Here is a 20,029-nt window from a genome sequence, read left to right as displayed (position 1 = left end):
TGCCTTTGCTGTATTTTTTTTTATTTGACTGAGTTAAATAGTTTGATGTGTCTGCAATCTAGATAACAATTGTAAGCCTATAAATTATTTTAAATAAAATATTTATAAATAATCATTAAAGGTATAGCTTCTAGCTATTGAGCTATATTCAATCACAGAATTCTATAAATCTAATGGATACTTTTAGGTTTGACATTTTTATAAATAAAAGTAGAAAAAGAATATTTTTGAATTTGACATGGGAATTGTTAATCTGGGTTGAAAAACGGAAGATAACGTATGATTGTAACATAAATTGGAAAATACAAATATTGTAAACTATGTTAAATATTGTTAATTATTTGATGTTCCCGTTTATTTGAAGCTGGGTCTTCACAATATAATTAATAATTAAAATTATAGCATCGTCGTCACTTAAATGTTAATTAGATTTATAATTATTTGAAAAGATGAGAAACTCGATTTTTTAAATATAATGAAAAGAATATTTCATTCTTTCGAACTCAATCAAAGACTTTAAAGTATTCCAATTTTTAGAAATTATTTGATATTGTTTCTCGTACAGATATCAAAGTACTGATGAGAATATTCGATCTGTCTGACTTCGAAATAAAAACGCTTAACTTCTCTTGTGCTGGGGGATGATGGATTTAATTATGAGAGATTTATATAAAAAGTCACTTAAGTTTTCGCAATATTAACAAAATTTTAAGAAATTATACAACGATTATTATGCTAATAGAGATAAAAAAGTATGAAATACTAGCTGTTACCCGCGGCTTTGCCCGCGTAAAATATGAATATATTTACAAATTAACTTAAAATATTACCTTAATGTTGTATACCACATTGGTGTGTATTTCAGCCCTTAGGGTAGAATATCCAGAAACGCTTAAATGCGAATCAATTCATTTTTAATCGGTAGCCCAAAAATAAAATTTCATGCTTCTAACTTCAATATGACGGACTTCCATACTAACCTGTATACGAAATGTCAAACTCTATTTTTTCCCTTAGGCGTAAAATATCAAGAATCGTTTAAATATGTATATGTACGTATCAATTTATTTTTAATCGGTATCCCAAAAATAAAGTTTCATATTTTTAGCTTATAAAATGACGACTTCCATAAAAACTTTCAACCCTCATTTCACCCCCCTAGGGGTAATATGCAGAAACACTTAAATAAGTTAGATACTTTTTAATCGGTATCCCAAAAATAAATAGAATTTCGTGGGTGTCATGATATGTTAGTTCATAAGTGTATAGCCTAAAATATAAGTTTTATGCTTCTAGTTCTAAAAATGACAAAACTTTCAACAACTTACAACCTTTTAATCCCCTTTTCAACCCTTTAAAGCACTATGTCCTTTCTCAGGCTCTAGACTATTTGTGTACCAAATTTCATTTAAATCAGTCCAGTAGTTTTGGCGTGAAAGCGACACAGACAGACAGAGTTACTTTCGCATTTATAATATTAGTATGGATAAAAAGAGAATTAATTTTATTTTGTGATTTTATTTATATATGTCTGAGTGAAGTTAACCCTATTAAAAGTACAATAAAGTATAATAAATATACTAAAAATAATAAATTTTTCTACCCAAATGTGCATTGATGAACATCATTACGTTTGTCTATTATTCGCTGTTTGTCTAATCTTCGAAATATAAAGCATGACATTTAAAAACAAATGAATGTAATTCATAATAGACGTAGAGAAATTATGAAGGCAGGTAAGTATTTATAACAAATGAAGCCGAGAAATGTCACGAAGAAATAAGACAAGTAGTAGTAAGCAGAATAATTTTCGTTTCGCCGTGAAATACCAATAGTACGTTATATTGGTGGAATTCACTATCAAGCGTCTGCGATATTAAATTCGTAAGTTATTAAGTTTAATTTATAAAAATATTTAAGAATATTTTGCAATTAACTTATATATTTCATATTACTATCTATTTCAAGTAAATCGGCATTAAAATAAATTTACGATTATACAAAAAGAAAAGTTATTTTTAATTTATAAGTCTTATTCTTCGCTTTATATTATATTCGTAGAAGTAGAGTAAGAATATCAGACAGTATACATAAGGGTCGTTATCTTTGTTATGGTCACAAAGGAAAACACGTTGAAAATATCGACTTACATCATTATCTATCGGTTATTGTCCTATAACATACAGCTAAGCTAACAGTCAAATATTTTATCGATAATAAAATAAAAAATACAATTATATATTCACTGCGTAAACGTTTTAAGCGTCAAGCAAAATTGCGTAGGCTGTGTAGAGGCTGTTTAGAAAAAGTCGTGTAAGCAATTTCCGCAGTGAAGTTCACTCAAGTAACACAAAAATTCCGTAATATTACCACTTAACTTATCTTTTACTTCGAGAGTGATGTTGAAGGAGCGCTAGTTATTAAGCGCTCGAAATTTAATTAGAAAAGATTTAACCTACATTTCGTGAAAATTTCGAAGCAGTGCTGATTTATTTCAAGTGATATTTTATAAAATAGAGAAATTTGATGTTGTATTATTATACAATCGTGATATCTATTACGAAAGGTAAATATCAAAGATAATAATTATGAAGGAAAAAGTATCTTGTTATTGGAAAAACTGTCATCTCACATTGTATAAGAGGATTTAAGGAAAAAATATTTGTATTGTGTTCAGTTTAATTTGTCATTGTTCTTATTATTAGTAAATATGTTTTGATTTTTTTATTTATTGAGGTATTCTCGAAATGTTTCTGAAAGACTGGATTTAGACAATTGCGATGTTCAGTCTTTCGGACCCAAAACTTAGGTAAAACAGTATCAATCAATAATATTTATAAATTATCCAAGCAGTTATGTTACATCTAGCAGTACGAATAATTCATCAAAATGATTAATTTAATTTCATATACATTGCTTAAAAAACCAACACATTAGATTTTGTATGGTGTTAAAGTAGCTTATTTAAAAATAAATGTATACGAATAGTGAAAAAATGTATTCTGGTTAGACGTAAGCTACGAAAATTCACTTATCCGCTCACCGGATATAGTAAAGCTCGTTGTCTAGAACAGACATTTTGCAAACAAAACTATTGTCCCTAAAGGCAATTACGTTGTCAACACCCATCGAGTTCCCAAGTGCATTACAATATGGTTGGCTGAATATAACAAGCTGGGGCGAGTATGAATTGTAATTAAGTAGTAATTAAACTCTGTTAAATTTATGTGTTATGAAAGTTAAATTTTGCCGATGCTACCTCTCGGTTGTGTCGTACTATACTTTGGTATTTGAAATCATCAATGTTATAGAGTGTAGCCGAAAATTTCATAAATATCAAATGTAATTTTAAAACGCATCAATTTCAGAATGTAAATTTAATTATATTCATAATTAGCTCGTATATGTTCTATGTATTTAAACGGACAAATCCATATATATTACGTTACCAAACAAAAATATTTACTATTTGCTCAACCCGACGTCATACGGGGAAATATTGTTTTATTTATATATTTTTTCTTGTTAAAAATACCCGGATGGATTGAATCTTTATCAAAATCGGTCCAGCCATTTAGGAGTTCAGAAAAACTAACACGTACAGAATTATTATATAAGTTTCGATTGGAATATAGTATAAACAAAGATCAAACTTCAATTTTCATGATAAAATTTCTGCAAAAGTTATTAAACCTTTGAGTGATTATTTATTTTAAAAATATTAAAATATATTCTTAATTCAAATTTCCCATTATTTTTTTAAGTTTCATATTTTCAATATTTATAAGGTTTGTCTATTAGAAAGACAAATGAAACGGAACTGAAGTAGCTTAAATGTTACGGCAAAACCGATCGCCTTATTACGCAAGTATCATATGTATTAAGGATAATATAGAAAATAAGTAGTAACAATACACGAAATATTCAGTGACGATAAAGGAAATCGTTTACAAGAGATTGCACTCCGACGAAAATATTTTCTGATAAAATAGACATTATTTCCACAGATATGAGCTTTGGAAATAACATCATTTCATTGCTACATTTTGTATATTTTATTGGTGAAGCATACACGTATAATTAATACTCATAATTGAATTGAAAAGTAATTGTTTAATTAAGTCACGTATTTTTATCCCGCATTGTTAATTAGCATCTGTAAGAATAAAATGTGAAAACACATTGTTTACGTTTTATTTTACGATACGATAATTTCGTTGGTTTGTTGTAGATATTTCAAATATGTTATTTTTGTCGTAACTGCACAGTTACAGCAAAAAGAAATCTGTCAATATAATCTAACAATAAAATCATTCATCGTCGAATAAATGGGTCGCGTGTTGTCGTTATAGGTCGGAAAAATAATAATGAATAACTAGGGAAACCACACAACAGAACTGGCTTCTGAATGCTGAATAAAATACATTACAGATTTAGCTCTATATTTAGTATAGTATAAAAATAAACTGCCTCTTGCTACCCACATAGACTGGACCCAGATATATAAAACAAAAAATAGGTGTAGGATGAATTAATTAAATCTTAGCTTCCTTATATTCATTTACAAATTATCTGTATAAAAAAATATACTATCCTTGAATTAAATAATAATATTCGTAGAAGTTTAATTTAGTTAACGTTCAAACGTTACAATATCTACATATTTTACTTAGATCTTAAGTTAGCCAAAATTTCAAAAAATAGTTGATGAGACTGACGCTCAGTGAATTAAATTCGACATTTATTTTATTTATTTATTGGAAAAGTTACACCATCAACTTATCACTAAGCACTTAAAATTAATATCTGTTGGGTAACATACAAAGTGATACGTCTTTAAAGGTGTAAACAACATTGACATAAGTAAAATTACACGAATGATGAACTTCTGTGGATTGCTCTAAACGCAAACATAATAAATAATAAACGTGCTGTTTCTAAAATGTTTAATCGATAACACTTACGCTCGTCACGAAATAAACAAAAATCCAGTTCACAAACGGAGGAGAAAAAGATACCGAACGTATTATTTATATAAAAATACTTACTTTTTCCTAAGAAATACTTGAAGTACCATCGTGTTTGGAATTCCGGATTTTCAAGTACCGGTGCGCTGGGCGGTCCAAATAACTGAAAACGATATCACACTTTAGACGATAATTAAAGTAAAAAAAAAACTTAATAACTATTCGCTACTAGTAACAAGTAAAGATAATAAAAATCCGAAAATGTTTTAGTATTGGACAAAAAGTCTTTCATTATTTCCGGAAAATAAAGATTTAGGTTAAAAGGACGTAAAGAAAATATTAAGTCCCAATTGAAATCTACAAAAGCTCGTAATCATTTATTTTTATATAAATACTTTTTATTTATTTAGTTTGATAAAATTAATCATAACAAATAAAATAAATATGTATTTAATTGTTACTTAAAATGTTTTTACATAATTTGGAGTCATGTTGTAACCCGCTTTCATATGATATGTAACATATATTTAAACAGTGAAATATTGTAAGCTAATATTAAATTCTTAAGAGTAATTTTAAATATTCGTTTCTACAGAAATAGTAAAGGGAAACTGTGAATATTATAAGGGTAAAATATAGAGAAATAAAGCATACTATTTTTACATACGACCTTTCACGTCAATACAATAGTAATATTTGACGTGGGCACATTTACAAGTGATGTACATATATAGAGTTTCTTTTGACACTTTGTTTCCTTACAATGTTTTCCTTCATCAACAAGCACGAAGATTATTTTAACCAGTTAAGAACCTGAAAACAAGAGTGTTGCTTGTACATCCGTTAAAATTGAAGTACGTTTTATTCTACCTTTGAACCGTTACTGTTAAATTAATGTATTACTTATAACAGTAAAGTAAAAATTTAATTCAGATGAAAATAACGCTATCGCTTTGAACATATGCAAAGCCAGACCGCAACGCCTTTAACACAGACGACAGTTAGCATTTTTACGATATAGGTAGGCGTACGTGCAAATGGGCCACCTGATGGTATGTGGTTATTATCGCCCATAGAAATAGGCGCTGTAAGAAATATTAACAATTACTTACATCAGCAATGCGTCATCAACATTGGGAACTAAGCCTGACGTTACATTGACTCAGTCACCCTTCAAATTGGAGTATAACACTACTAAGCGTTAAATACAAACATTGCTGTTTGGCGGAAGGATTTATGACGAGTGGGTTGTAGATACAAAACCCTTGTCATGTATCCTTAGGGTAGATATCCAGACGGACTAATATGACACATGTAACTAGTTGGTCAGGCAAAATTTCTACCCCAACTACTGATAATACTCTTTTAGTACAAATTCTATAAAACTTGTGTATTTACAGATACCCAGTACTCGAGTCCATATAACAATTTATATGTGACTTTTACGTTTGATGGTTTATAGCTTCTGGTCAGACAAAAACTATAACAAAGACATATTGCATTTACTATATGTTATATATGTTGTATAACTTATTATTTACTAACATATAAAATGCATTTTATGAAAAGCATTTATGCGAACGACAGCGTACGATTGATGTTATTTATCTTTAAAATAATACTCAATATAATTATATAATATTATACATTGATAATATTGTATATAAAATCCTTATAATTTTTATTTTTATTTATAAGGTTTCAAAGAACATATCATAAAAGGAAAGACGTGTGAGGTGTCGTAAGATAACATGGGTAGGCCGGCTGGTCACATCGCTAAGTAGGACATTGAATATATGTTATAAACTACTTAATTGTATTATAATTTAAAAACTTTTGGGTCTATATACAAATACATATTTAGATTATTTAATATATATATGTACATATATACCGTGATGATTATTTTTTACTGTTTTTCTGTATTGTTTAATTCTACGTAAAAAGTTAACGTAGATTCAACTATTATTTTATTTGACATAAAATTGATTGCGTCATAATATTTAATTAGGTCATTACTACGACCTCATTTTAATTAACACAATTAATATAGAGTTTAAAATATTTGATTTTACAATATTGTTTCATAGACTCAAATTTCTCAAATTTAAATATTTTGAAACGTTTCATGACAGCGCCATCAATTCGCTTGAGTGTTTTATGATGTCGTTCGTATGTTTGCTGCGGATAACAATGAAAGGCTTGTAACTTGAAGGTGGGACTGGCTTCTGCTGTTCTTCCGGGAACAAACATTGTAAGAAGAATCTGTATTCGATTTTATTCATATTCATTACTTGTTTTTCGTTACTGAAACACCAATTCAAATATTTTACTTAAAATAACATTTGTGATGTTAAGTGTTGAATCTACAATCTACCTAATAGTTAAATTGTGGCATCTGTTTTAACTGTTATAGTAGATCCCAACTTCGTATATATGCTTTGAATGCGACATATATTATGTATTTCATTAAGTAGACATTACGAGTACCATTGACAGATGCAGTGTATAATATACACAAATTACACAAATGTCATTTATATACATTTACATTAAAAATAAGCATGTTTTTATTAAATTTAACGTTAGTTTTTTTTATTAATATTGAAAAATGCGAACGATGAATGCTGTTAATTGAAATATTTTATAAAAGTATGCAATCATTTTTTTTTTCAAGCCGTTTCGCGGAAAATTTCTGTCACAGTAGCAACTGAAATTAATTGACAATGCTTTCTACATTTTCTGTATTGTTTAATATTTGTGTTTTAATAATTATTACGCAAGATCTTCTTAAGAGAAATAACGCAATTATCAATTTCATAAACAGTTCCGACGAAGTAGAGAAGATGTTATTTGAAGATGCTTTTTCTCATTGTTTTTTTACTTGTTATAAAGCGCTGTTTAGAGAGATTGTTTTGATAAAATAATAACGAGAAGATTAATTAATAATTCACGATTGCTTAACATTGTATTAAATTTGAAACGGTAATCGTGCCATTCTTATAGTAAAACAATATTACTAAATGTAAATTTTTTTTCTTTCCATGATATATTTTTCGTCTAATTCATTACTAGAATGGACAAACTTTTAACCACATGGCAAAACGTATGTATGTTTACTCTTAATGATATACGAATATTGCATTATTTCGAATAGCTTCGTCATAATCCTATTCAATTATTTTGATTGGACTTAAAATTGTCTCTAGCAACGAAAACAATATAAAAATATGACGTATCTTCTTAGGTATATCTGGTATCTTATTTTTTTTTTAAAGAATAGAAGAAATGCCCCAAAAATAATTAAGGAATTAATAATATTCCTATTTACCCCTCCTTTTAAGCTTATCATTTGTGTTAGGAGTGGGTACGACAATAGCCCAAGGGATCAGGATCGATCCTGCGACTTTTTACATCGCTATCGTAATCCATTGCGCTACTGACGCTTAAATAGTAGTCTTCGTATACAAGTGTAACTTAATAAAAATGGTATTATATAATACTATAGACTTACTTCATCTTTTTCACCAAGCGAATTGCCGTTTTCGAGACGATAGCGACGGATAATCGTATCCGCTGTACCGCCTCCCTCAACCGATGCGGACAACTGAAAAAAATACCTTATTATACTAACTATCTTCATTTTATAAACTGAGGTAGATTTATAAACACCGTGATTAGATACCAGCTTTCGCCGGAGGTTTTTCCGAACCGATACGACTTAGGAACCTTCAAGAGAAGAGCGTACTCTTTCCTGAAAGGCCGGCAACGCGCCTGCAAGCCCCCCGGTGTTGCAGATGTCCATGGGCGGTGGTAGTCACTTTCCACCAGGTTAGCCAATATTAAAAAAAATATTAGACTGGGGCAGTTGATTTAGGGACGGTATACTTTTAATCTCGTTTGTGAACCAAGATTGCATAAACATCGCGATTTCCCTCTGTTGCATTGCACAAAGATGTCTTTAAGAACTTTTTGTTCTGACCTTATTTTTTTGTTAATTTACGTTTTGTGCTATCTGGAAATGAGCAGTTCTATCATTAGCAGCTTTGAAACAGTTGGTTCTCAGCAAATTTACAACAGCAGACGTGAGCTTAATCATTGAATAAACTGTAACGTGGAAATTTGTAAATTCGCATCAGTTTATTAAAATTACTTTATATTGCAATTGTTGTATAATGACAATTCTTAATATGTAAATTGATTGATATTTTTAAGTAATATTTAAATAACTTTTTTTAATGCTATATAGAAATAAAAAAATTGAGACCAAATAAATATAACGTATTATGTAAATGAAATGTCTAAGTTGCTAGATTAGTAATATAAATAGTAAAAATGGCTGGATTATATTGCATTAAAAAATATAAAAGTAAAAGATCGTCAGTATAGTAGAGCGGACTCTTCGGAGTTAATCCAAGATAAATCTGCGATATTATGAGGATGAAGTCTCGTGGCAATGAGTACTCACACGAAAACTATCTTAACAATTTATAATTGGAAACAAATACAGATCTTAAAAAATAATCATAACATTTTATATTATAATAAAAAAATACATAGTTACAAAACGATATTTCATTAGATTCTTAATTAGAAAGATATATACATTCTTATAACTTGTAATAAATACACGAACGATCAATAAAACTTTCTATGGATATATATCATAATACATAATATTATAATATCTTGACATGACATGACATGACAGCCACGTAATATGTATTCTCGGGTTATTGGGATTACATGAATTTTCAACTTAAGTTGTGCTTGTCAAAAATAAAGTTGTTACCAGATCTCATTTCCTGAACTGAAATTCAATTTGCCTCCGTAATATTGGCGAAATGTTTTATTTCTTCGGAAAATACTCTTTACGGATTAAATTGCGTACTATTTTTATTTTATATATAACGTAACTTAACGTAATGTACTGTATTAATAATATTTTTAGTTTAATTTACTATTAAACTACGTTAAAATTATATAAATGAAATATATAGAAAATATCATCTTATGATATTTGTATATTGAATGAAATCCAACTTTTTTGATTGACGGCGACGCGACGTTACGTCGTTTATCCGAATAAAGAACTTAAAATAATATGAAAATCACTGAAATAAAATTGTTATCTGAATAAAATATTCGTTATAAATTCACTTTATATGTTTAGTAAATTTCTGAGAGTCGTTATCCTCACACAATAAAAAGATCTAATGCGAGTCGAGCAAGAAAGCACTTAGAGTTCTGTATAATGTTGATAAAGTGTGAGTAGCGGTAGTTAAAATAGACGCGGCAATATCGTAGTAATTAATTACGTTTTAGTTTAAAAGTTGTTGATTTATTTCGTTTATACAATTATGTTAGTATTGTATTCTGTTTTTCGATTTCTTTGTATCTAATATAAGCAAAAGAAATCCAAATATCAGGGCCTGGACTTCGAGAAAATCCTTTTAGTTTGCGGGAAATGATTCCAGCAAAGGTTTGTAAATAACAAAGGAACATATTTTCGTAGTAATGTTAAGAAATAGAAAAAAATGTTACGAGTATTTTAAGTTTTAATATATATTTGAAGATGGATAGCAAATTCATTCGTGTTCCTCTATTTTATGTTGGTGTTTGAAAATAGGTTATAATTTGAGTGAAAAGGTAATATATGTATGAACCAAAAAAAGCTTTTAATCTTAACTAATATTTGTGGTTACATGGTATAGCAAAAGACCCGTCAACGTTCCACTGTTGGGCAGTGACGGCTTGAAGCTTATTCGCCATTGCTTGGCTGCAGTTTTTTAATCCGGCGCTGGTTTTCTTACGATGTTTTTTACCTTCACCTGCGAGCTTTGATGATGATGATGGTCTACGGTTGCTAATCTCAAGGGTTACCAGCTATCTACGAAAAATATCAGTTCACGAAAAATCAGTGCTGCTTGCCCGATTTTAAGTCCCAAATCTTTTGATAAAGTTTCACTTGTTATATTTAGGGGGCCGCATCAACGGAAAAGTACATTTCGTTTTATTGCTTACTACGCGGCCTGGGTGCTGTTTTTATCTTCTTATTTAGGTAAGTAATTTATCACGTAGTTTTGGAGGTACAATGTTTAATTAAATATTTATAATTGCTACCTAAGAATGCCACATCGCAACAAAGGCAAAAAATAAATTGAACAATATATATAAATTTAAAATAACTAAGAAGAAAAATAGAAGAATAGCCCCAAATACACGTAATTCTCAATTAAAGAAAACACTAATATCATGGAACTATAGTTGCGTTGGGATACTGATATATTTTTAATGATCATTGTATTTATTCGCCATTGCTTGGCTGCAGTTTTTTAATCCGGCGCTGGTTTTCTTACGATGTTTTTTACCTTCACCTGCGAGCTTTGATGATGATGATGATCTACGGTTGCTAATCTCAAGGGTTACCAGCTATCTACGAAAAATATACTCAAATGCACAAGTGTGCGTACAATACATGTGCAGTCTCTATCCCTTCATAATCCCATGGGGCGGCAAATCCGACACGACCGGAAAGAGTTCAGGTGCAGGAGTTCAGTTATAGAGTGAGAAAAGTTAACAGCGAATTTGAAAATGTAAACATGGTCGTGGATCAAACTGTGAACCTAGCACTAGACTACAGTAAGTACTAGCGTAAAATCTCCAAGATGCCTAGACTCGACATAAATAGGTCAAGTTAGACTGAGGATGATGACCTACAATCGAATGACTGTCTCGTAAGAGTATGACACGGCTTAATAGTTAACTTCAAAATGGTATCGCACGCTAGAGATCTTTATTACAGCAGTTCCTTAAGTCATTAAGCTGCAAAATTAATGTTCAACCAGAAGATTTTGTCGTTTAATGCTTTGTTATAGACAGCGATATTAAAATCCGTTGCCGCAGCCAAAAGATTGATATTACGTTCACATAAGCGGATTATATGTTATGTTATATGTTATTAAAGTAAGATTATCAAAGTGTTTGTGTTTTACTAATTGTAATATACATATACCATTTTTATGTAGGTGTGTCACTGAACTCCTGAACGGTCGGAATTGTTTTTAAGATTTTTTGTGTAGGTTTCGGTTTTGTAGGTTTTTAAATAGTATAGATTGGGCCCAGATTATGTGTTTTAACAAAAAAAGATGTAATCTTACCCGTACGAAATCGGAGTGGGTTTTTCGAAATTATTGACAGCCATAGACAATAGTTTTAATTATTCAAGACCCCGTGAGGAACTTTTTCTATTATTTATTAAAAGTAAACAAAGTCTTTCCAAAATTTAATGAGAATCGGTCTAGTCGTTCACAAAAAGATATTCGAATATTTTGGTATTTTTACATAATATAATTAATTTGTATTACATTATAAATATAACGCTTAAGTTAATAATTTATATTCATTCTAAATATTTTGTTTACTTTCGGTACAAATAAATTGTACTCCAATATCTGGAATTCAAACTCTCATTTTAACGTCCAGATTGAATTTTCACTTCCACAATTCAGAAACAGATCCAAACTGTTCATTAACCTAATTTCCACTGGGAAATGAGGATTAGGAACTAGTGAATTGCTAAGTAGAAAAAAATCACTTCCGTCGAAACACAATCAACCAAAAGCTTTAAAGTTTACCTTTAAATTAATAACTTTGATTATATTAAATAAAACTTTATAATGATCAATACAAATAATTATTATTCAAATATTAACAAGTCTTATTCAGACATTAATTATTAAGACAACTAAATCCATACTTCCATACTTAATATTATAAATGCGAAAGTAACTCTGTCTGTCTGTCTCGCTTTCACGCCAAAACTACTGGACCGATTTAAATTAAATTTGGTACACAAATAGTCTAGAACCTCGTTCTTCTAAGGTCCTTTCACTTTTTATTTGAAAAATAAGTGCTTTAAAGGGTTGAAAAGGGGGATGAAAGGTTGTAAGTTGTTGAAAGTTTTGTCATTTTTAGAACTAGAAGCATAAAACTTATATTTTAGGTTATACACTTATAAACTAACATATCATGACACCCATGAAATTCTACCCCTAAAGGGGTAAAATAGAGGTTGAACGTTTGTATGGAAGGCCGTAATTTTTTAAGTTAGAAACATGAAACTTTATTTTTGGGATACCGATAAAAATGAGTTGATTCGCATTTAAGTGTTTTTGGATATTTTACGCCTAAAGGGAAAAAGTAGGGGTTGACATTTCGTATACAGGTTAGCCTGGAAGTCCGTCATTTTGAAGTTAGAAGCATAAATTTTTATTTTTGGACTACCGATTAAAAATGAGTTGATTCGCATTTAAGCGTTTCTGGATATTTTACGCCTAAGGAGAGAAATTGGGTTGACATTTCGTTTATAGAATAGTATGGAAGTCCGTCATTTTTTAAGTTACAAGTATAAAATTTTATTTTTGTGCTACTGATTAAAAATGAGTTGATACGTATTTAGTATGTAACATAAACATAATATGAGTAACAGCTAGTATGACATATTATATGAATCATTTTAATATAGAGAATAATAATGATTAGACCACGTAAATCTTAACCGAAGTTTGTGGGTTTAATGACTATTATATTTAAATCTAATTTAAATGTGAGAGAATATTTTTACTAGGTTTAGTTTAATTATTTATTTTTATACATTAAAACACAAATAAATAATCGTAATCGACTGTAATTATTACGGTACAACAAACATTTTACCGGCAATAAAGATTACTTAATTCTCGTTAATTAATGGAATTTATAATATTTATCACGATTCACCAAAATATAATATATACATTACTATGAATGCTTCGTTAACATTTAGGATAGCAATTAATTATGTAGATTTAATTTAAATATTGTGCAGTGATTTATAATTTTCATAAGTAGTATGTATATATATATTATATATAATAAAAACATTAATGTCTAACATCTTTCCTCTCACTTAACTGCATTTCTTGAAACGAGACGGAAATACGTGACCTGTCGATTTATTTTGACCAATGAGCTCTCGTTGTTAGCCAGAGTTGGCTGTCATATGGTACCAACTCATGTATCGAAGGATATCGTGTTAATGTAGCTTTTAGCAAGGTGAGATTAAGTGTTACAAAATAAGTTGTTTTTGTTAAAAAATAAATAATTAAAATTGATCACAGTACCATCTTCCGCTGTAATCTAAGCCATTCGGGGACCACTTAGATACACATACAAAAGTATATAAAGTTTATAAAGTTTTAACGTACAATAAGCGGGCTTGAAAAATAAAATCTATCATGGAAAAAAGTAAAGCCAATCATACAATTTGTAAGTTTATAGCTGTAGGTAACAGTTTCTCTACCCTAGTTTGGAAAGTTAGAAACAACTAAACTCTGATGGTTAAAGATTAAAAGACCGTATACAAGGTCAGTTGGATCATTTATTATTTATTGCGTAAGAAGAAAAACTATTAAAACTAGCTTTTATTATTACCTTTTATTTATTAAAAAAAACGTATTAATTAGTTTACGTTTGCGTAAGATACAGATAACGTTTCTATATATATTTCTATGATATTCTATGTTAACAACGCATATTTAATAAAACATAATTATTGTGCCAAAAAATTACATCACTCATTAAGAAAATACTTTTTGGCTAAGGGTGCTTGGATTTTATTATAATTGAGGACACTAATCTCATTGTAGAAGAGAAACTAAGCGGAACTAATTTTCTTAGCGTTCCTTTTCGCTAGAAGTTGTTTTCCGTAAGGGTGTCGGAGTTAAAATATTTAGAAAAAAAAAACGCGTAATTGTGTGAAATACATTTGATTAAATAACGACTAAAGTAACTGTCTAACAGGTGTAAGATTTGTATTAGAGTTGAATTTAAAAACAATTCGTCGCCTTTATTATTAAGAATTTTGCAAATACGTTAGGTGATTGTGGCAGCACAAATTGTTCGTTTTACATAGATACGTTATAATAACTTTTTTTTTATAAAATTGTTAGCCAGACGAGCAAATGAGCTACCTGGTGATAAGTGATGGCTATAAACATTGATAGCATGGGAACTAAAATGTCTGTTGTGCTACTCTGATTCACTCACCCTTCAAACCCGGACAATACTAACAATAAGTATTGCTGCTTGAAATTATTTCGGTTTATCCGATTGTTTCGGATAGTTTCAATTACGGATATTGGATTATTTAGAAATCGTAAAAGAAAAAATTATAAGATATTAATTTGACTTTATTTGTAGGCTATTTAGTATTAAATATAATTCCAGAAAAAAACATATAGCTTTAAAATACAACAACTACTCTCTATAAGTATGCAAAAAATAAATTATAAAAAAAAAAATATCTTATCGGTTTGGGTAACGGATAGATTTTTATTTGGGAAATTTGATAGTTTCGGTTACGGTTTCGGAGCACCATAATATCCCTGATTATTGTCACTTGGAAAATCTTAATGACTCTTGACCGGATTTCAAACCGCGCCTCCGTTTAAGTTTTATTAGATATACTTATCTATTAGGCGATATCGTCTATCTTGAATAACTTAAATTAATCACAGACCAATAAGAACTTACGAATAACAACTTTGTTGAATATGTATTCTCAGTAAGACGTAAAAACTCAATAAGAATATTTAAATTATAACCAACATTGAATAAAACATTAAAATTAATTTCTACATTAAAAGCAAAGTTTTTTTTAAACCTGTTCTAGACTCGATTATTCCAGAAAGATGTTGTTTTTGAATAAATCAATTTATGTTTTAACAACACAGGACGTTTCTATGAAAAAGAAAAAATGACAGAAGTCCATAAATCTAGTTTAAGGTCAATTAACCTATATTTTAATATAAGTATCGCATTTGCCACTCTAACCCGTGATTGATTGTCAACACATTAATGTCTACGTGTGTCGGCCCACAGAATTGTGGTGTTCCATTGTTGTCAGCCGAGGTGTGCCTCTCCGTTGATTGATATATTCGCTAATGAAGCAATTAGTATACTCTCTGTCTTCACGCCTTGTTTAACATGACACATGCACGAATAATTAATTTGGACGGAAAACTTGATACTCAAAGTATCCAAAAATTTATATTTTATTTGTATTTCTTAGAAAAAATAATTATGCTATTTATAAATCGTAATCAGATTTAATGTATAAGATAGAACTATATAAACTTTAATAAAAAAAAAAAATAAACATATATTATTTGTTCAATAAAACACCTTTACTACCTTAATACTAAGTAATCCGAAGAAAGTAAGACAAAGATAAAAAAAAAAAATTATAAACTTTACCTCTCGTGTTGGTTACACAAGTAAACGTAATAGGATGTTATGTATTATTAATATAATAATAAAGAAAATTAAAACTAAATTTACTATTATAACCTGTCATTTAAAGCGTTATTGTAAAGGTCAGAAGCTTTCTAATATGATTGCTATAAGGATAGAGTTTAAATGTGTCTTTAAATTGAATTTAAAATGACCTGGCAGTTTCGGGAATATATTTGATATTCTTAAGGTATCTTTCGGCAAAAGAAAGTTATGTAAAGTATGATGATAATGTTCGTTATTCTTAATCTTGAATTTCTTGTATGTACCGTTTCTTTAAAAAAGATCGGAAACATATTCACAAACTAAGCGTTTAAAAACGAGAAACTTGATAAATTGAGTAATTTAAGCTAACGGATATTATCAGATTCCTCACAATATATTGCTCTTACTCAGCTCTTTCGACTTTTAAAAAGTTTTCCTAGTTTGTAGAGTGCCACTAAAAAATAACATCGTGAACCCGATGCAGTATCAACATTGTGTGCTATCGGATCGTACAGATTGTACTTAATTAAGTTTTCTAAAATTTTATTTTTCAATTTGTTTCTTATTAATAGTGATCAAATTAAGATTATATACGATATCTAAATTAATTTACTGGTGACTTAATTATATTCGACTGACGAATATAATTAAAACACACGATTATTTGTCAATAAGTACCCCTCTAAATATATTATTATTGATGAAATTCAGTATAAAATTAAACATAAAATATACCAATAATCATTTTTATAATTCCTTGACTCCAAAACTATTTAATAATTAGATAAAAACTAATACAAGTTTTTGCCTTTATAATACTCAGACTGGGATGAATGGATGATTATAATATCTTTACGCAATTTAGATATTTAACACACATTAAAACAGTTATTCATTTATATAACTGAGAAAGAAAAGAGGCCCTAATATACTACTTTGAGGTACACTTAGATTGTAGTTTTATATTCTCCCACACAATTACGCTCTTTTTTTACTGCGTTTTATTACTGTGTGATTAGTTCGTAAATTCCATATACGGTCATTTTATTAAATTGTTATACTATATTAGGATACTTTTATTACATTTATTTGGCAATGGCACAGTGTGTTTGTTAACTGCATGGAAAGGTTTTACTGAGTTACTTTATATTTACTTGTAAACGACAAGCCATTTCGATTAAGATTTAGTAAATTGTTATTAGTAGTAGACATTTTGTATACAGGTTAGTCTGGAAGTCCGTCATTTTTGAAGTTAGAAGCATGAAATTTAATTTTTGTGCCACTGATTAAAAATTAATTGATACGTATTTAAGTGTTTCTGGATATTTTACGCCTAAGGGGAGAAATAGAGTTTGAAATTTCGTATACAGGTTAGTCTGTAAGTCCGTCATTTTGAAGTATGAAATTTTATTTTTGGGCTACCGATTAAAAATGAGTTGATTCGAATTTAAACATTTCTGGATATTCTATCCTAAGGGCTGAAATACACACCAATGTGGTATACAAAGAGGTATTACATTAACGTAATATTTTAAGTTAATTTGTAAATATATTCATATTCTACGCGGCCAAAGCCGCGGGTAACGGCTAGTATTTTATGCATCTCGAGTTTGTACGAGTGAAATATGGATTTTATCCTTCGTTATTTTTTAACCAATGAGATATAAACATTCGTCAATCGACCTATTCATCCGCGCTCGTGCGCTATACAATGCGCTTCGCGTATTTATTCATGCGTTTTTTTATAACCTCGCAACTGTTCTAAAAATACTGGTTCAAATTGCAATTTGTCCAAGTTTATATGTAAAAAACGTTTCAAATTGTTCCTTTATTTATGTTTATAAAGAGTTATAGTTTTTTACGCGAATAATAATAATTACAACTTTAGATTTTATAGATATATGCTTTTTCTCTGTAACTACTTTAGAGATTTACAAATTACATTGTATGAATCGGTCATAGTTTGGGCAGCGATCGCGTCGATAGCACTCGAACGGTTTAACTCGAAGTTTCTTTACACGACATTGGTATTGACCTCTATCTCAATTTGTTATTAGTTATTGTGTGAAAACGGAACAAAACTAAAGAAAAAATATTTTTTTTTTCTACAATTATTCAAGATCTTAAAAGTAAATACTTTGATTTTTTATTTAAAAATAAGAATAAAAGTCTTTATTATATGATTATTTTTAAATTTATGTTTTTATTTTAGCGAGTCATTAACCATGAACTAAGCTACGTTAAGACTAAGTTGAGATAGTTAAATTAGCATGGCTAAGCTAGATTTTTGAAATGCTTAGTAAAAACTAAGCCAAAGCTAAACATGAAATGTGAATTTGGAGGATTAGGTTAGCTCGCGTTATGTCGGACTGCTATAAACTGACTTATTTTGGTAGTTAACATGGAATAGTTAAGCTGAAACATCAATTTGCAAAACCTCCACAGCTACGAGTACATAAGCTAAGCTCTTGATCGCCAGACCGCCTTACATAATTACTACTGAGCCTTAAAACGGTGAACGCTGCACCTAAAAAGTTACTGGTCATCAAGTATACCTATGGCTGTGATATACTTCTAATGTAATTATCCAGTTTAAAAATGACCGCTTTATTCAGCAGCAATATTTATCAACATCATTATTTTTTTTTTTTTATTGGACAACATCACATACATTACTCTGATCCGAATGTAAGTAGCTAAAGCACTTGTGTTATGGATAATCAGAAGTAACGATGGTACCACAAACACCCAGACCCAAGACAATATAGAAAATTAATGAACTTTTTCTACATCGACTCGGCCGGGAATCGAACCTGGGACCTCGGAGTGGCGTACCCATGAAAACCGGTGTACACCCAACTCAACTACGGAGGTCATCAATTATTTATTCAGCTTATACCAGCAGTTACTCAAACATCCTTTGATATATGTATATCACATTTAAATTCAACGTAAAACGTTAAACAATGATTTAAAATAAAAAATTTGAACATAATTTCACATTTAAATATATCTGGAATAAAATTGTATACAAAGCACGAACACGTCTCAACATTTACCTGTTCAACGGAGCCATACTGTCTGCGGGAGAACACGCCTCGCCTCGATATAAGCTCACTCGCTGACGAGCTGCGAAAGAAAAGAAAAGCAATTTATTAAGTTTATACCAAGAAATCACTTTACGATTACATATATATAGGCTTAGTATAATGAAAAAGTTAAAAATATATCCTAAGCGATTTAATTTCAAGAATAAAGTTGCTCAAAATACATCTGTTACAAAAATTACTTGATAAAAAATTGTATGAAAATATATTTATACTAGCATCCCCGGTTTTAACCCCAAAAGGTTGTTGATATCTAAAGTTACATTATTAGTACACCTCCGCACCATATAGAGCATATATTTTAAATTTCAAGTCTCTTACTTCAAAAACATAGGACTTAACAAAATTCAAACATTCGTTTTACCAATTTAGGTGTGGAGTTTCGTAAAATTCGTTCTTAGTGGATGTCTACACCCTACACCTGCCAAATTACAAATTCGTAGGTGTTATAATTTCTGATATTTCGTGATTAATCAATGAGTGGTATTTCGCTTCTATATATATATAACTATGTAGATTAGAAACGAGCAAATGGGTCATTTGATGAAGAGGTGATAACATCTTAAATAATGACAGTGTAATAACTATAAACCACCTCATACATCATTAATGCCCCTCTAACCATGGGATTGTATT

The 20,029-nt window shown here is 29.5% G+C and overlaps 1 protein-coding gene across 2 annotated transcripts in view; it reads right to left on the bottom strand.

Annotated features, from left to right (window-relative positions):
* The window catches only part of LOC113392301 (GTPase-activating Rap/Ran-GAP domain-like protein 3), a 133,898-nt gene that overhangs the window by 21,118 nt on the left and 92,751 nt on the right, over window positions 1-20,029 (bottom strand). For both annotated transcript variants that reach the window (XM_026628658.2, XM_026628656.2), the window contains 3 exons: window positions 19,346-19,415; window positions 8,482-8,574; window positions 5,049-5,130 (listed from right to left, as the gene is read on the bottom strand). In XM_026628658.2, coding sequence (XP_026484443.1) covers window positions 5,049-5,130; window positions 8,482-8,574; window positions 19,346-19,415 — 245 coding nt within the window. The remainder of the gene's footprint in view (window positions 1-5,048; window positions 5,131-8,481; window positions 8,575-19,345; window positions 19,416-20,029) is intronic.

This window comes from Vanessa tameamea, chromosome 5 (genome assembly GCF_037043105.1).
Source record: "Vanessa tameamea isolate UH-Manoa-2023 chromosome 5, ilVanTame1 primary haplotype, whole genome shotgun sequence".
In the NCBI taxonomy this organism is placed as follows: Eukaryota; Metazoa; Arthropoda; class Insecta; order Lepidoptera; family Nymphalidae; genus Vanessa; species Vanessa tameamea.
This window is presented reverse-complemented; position numbering and strand designations above follow the sequence as displayed.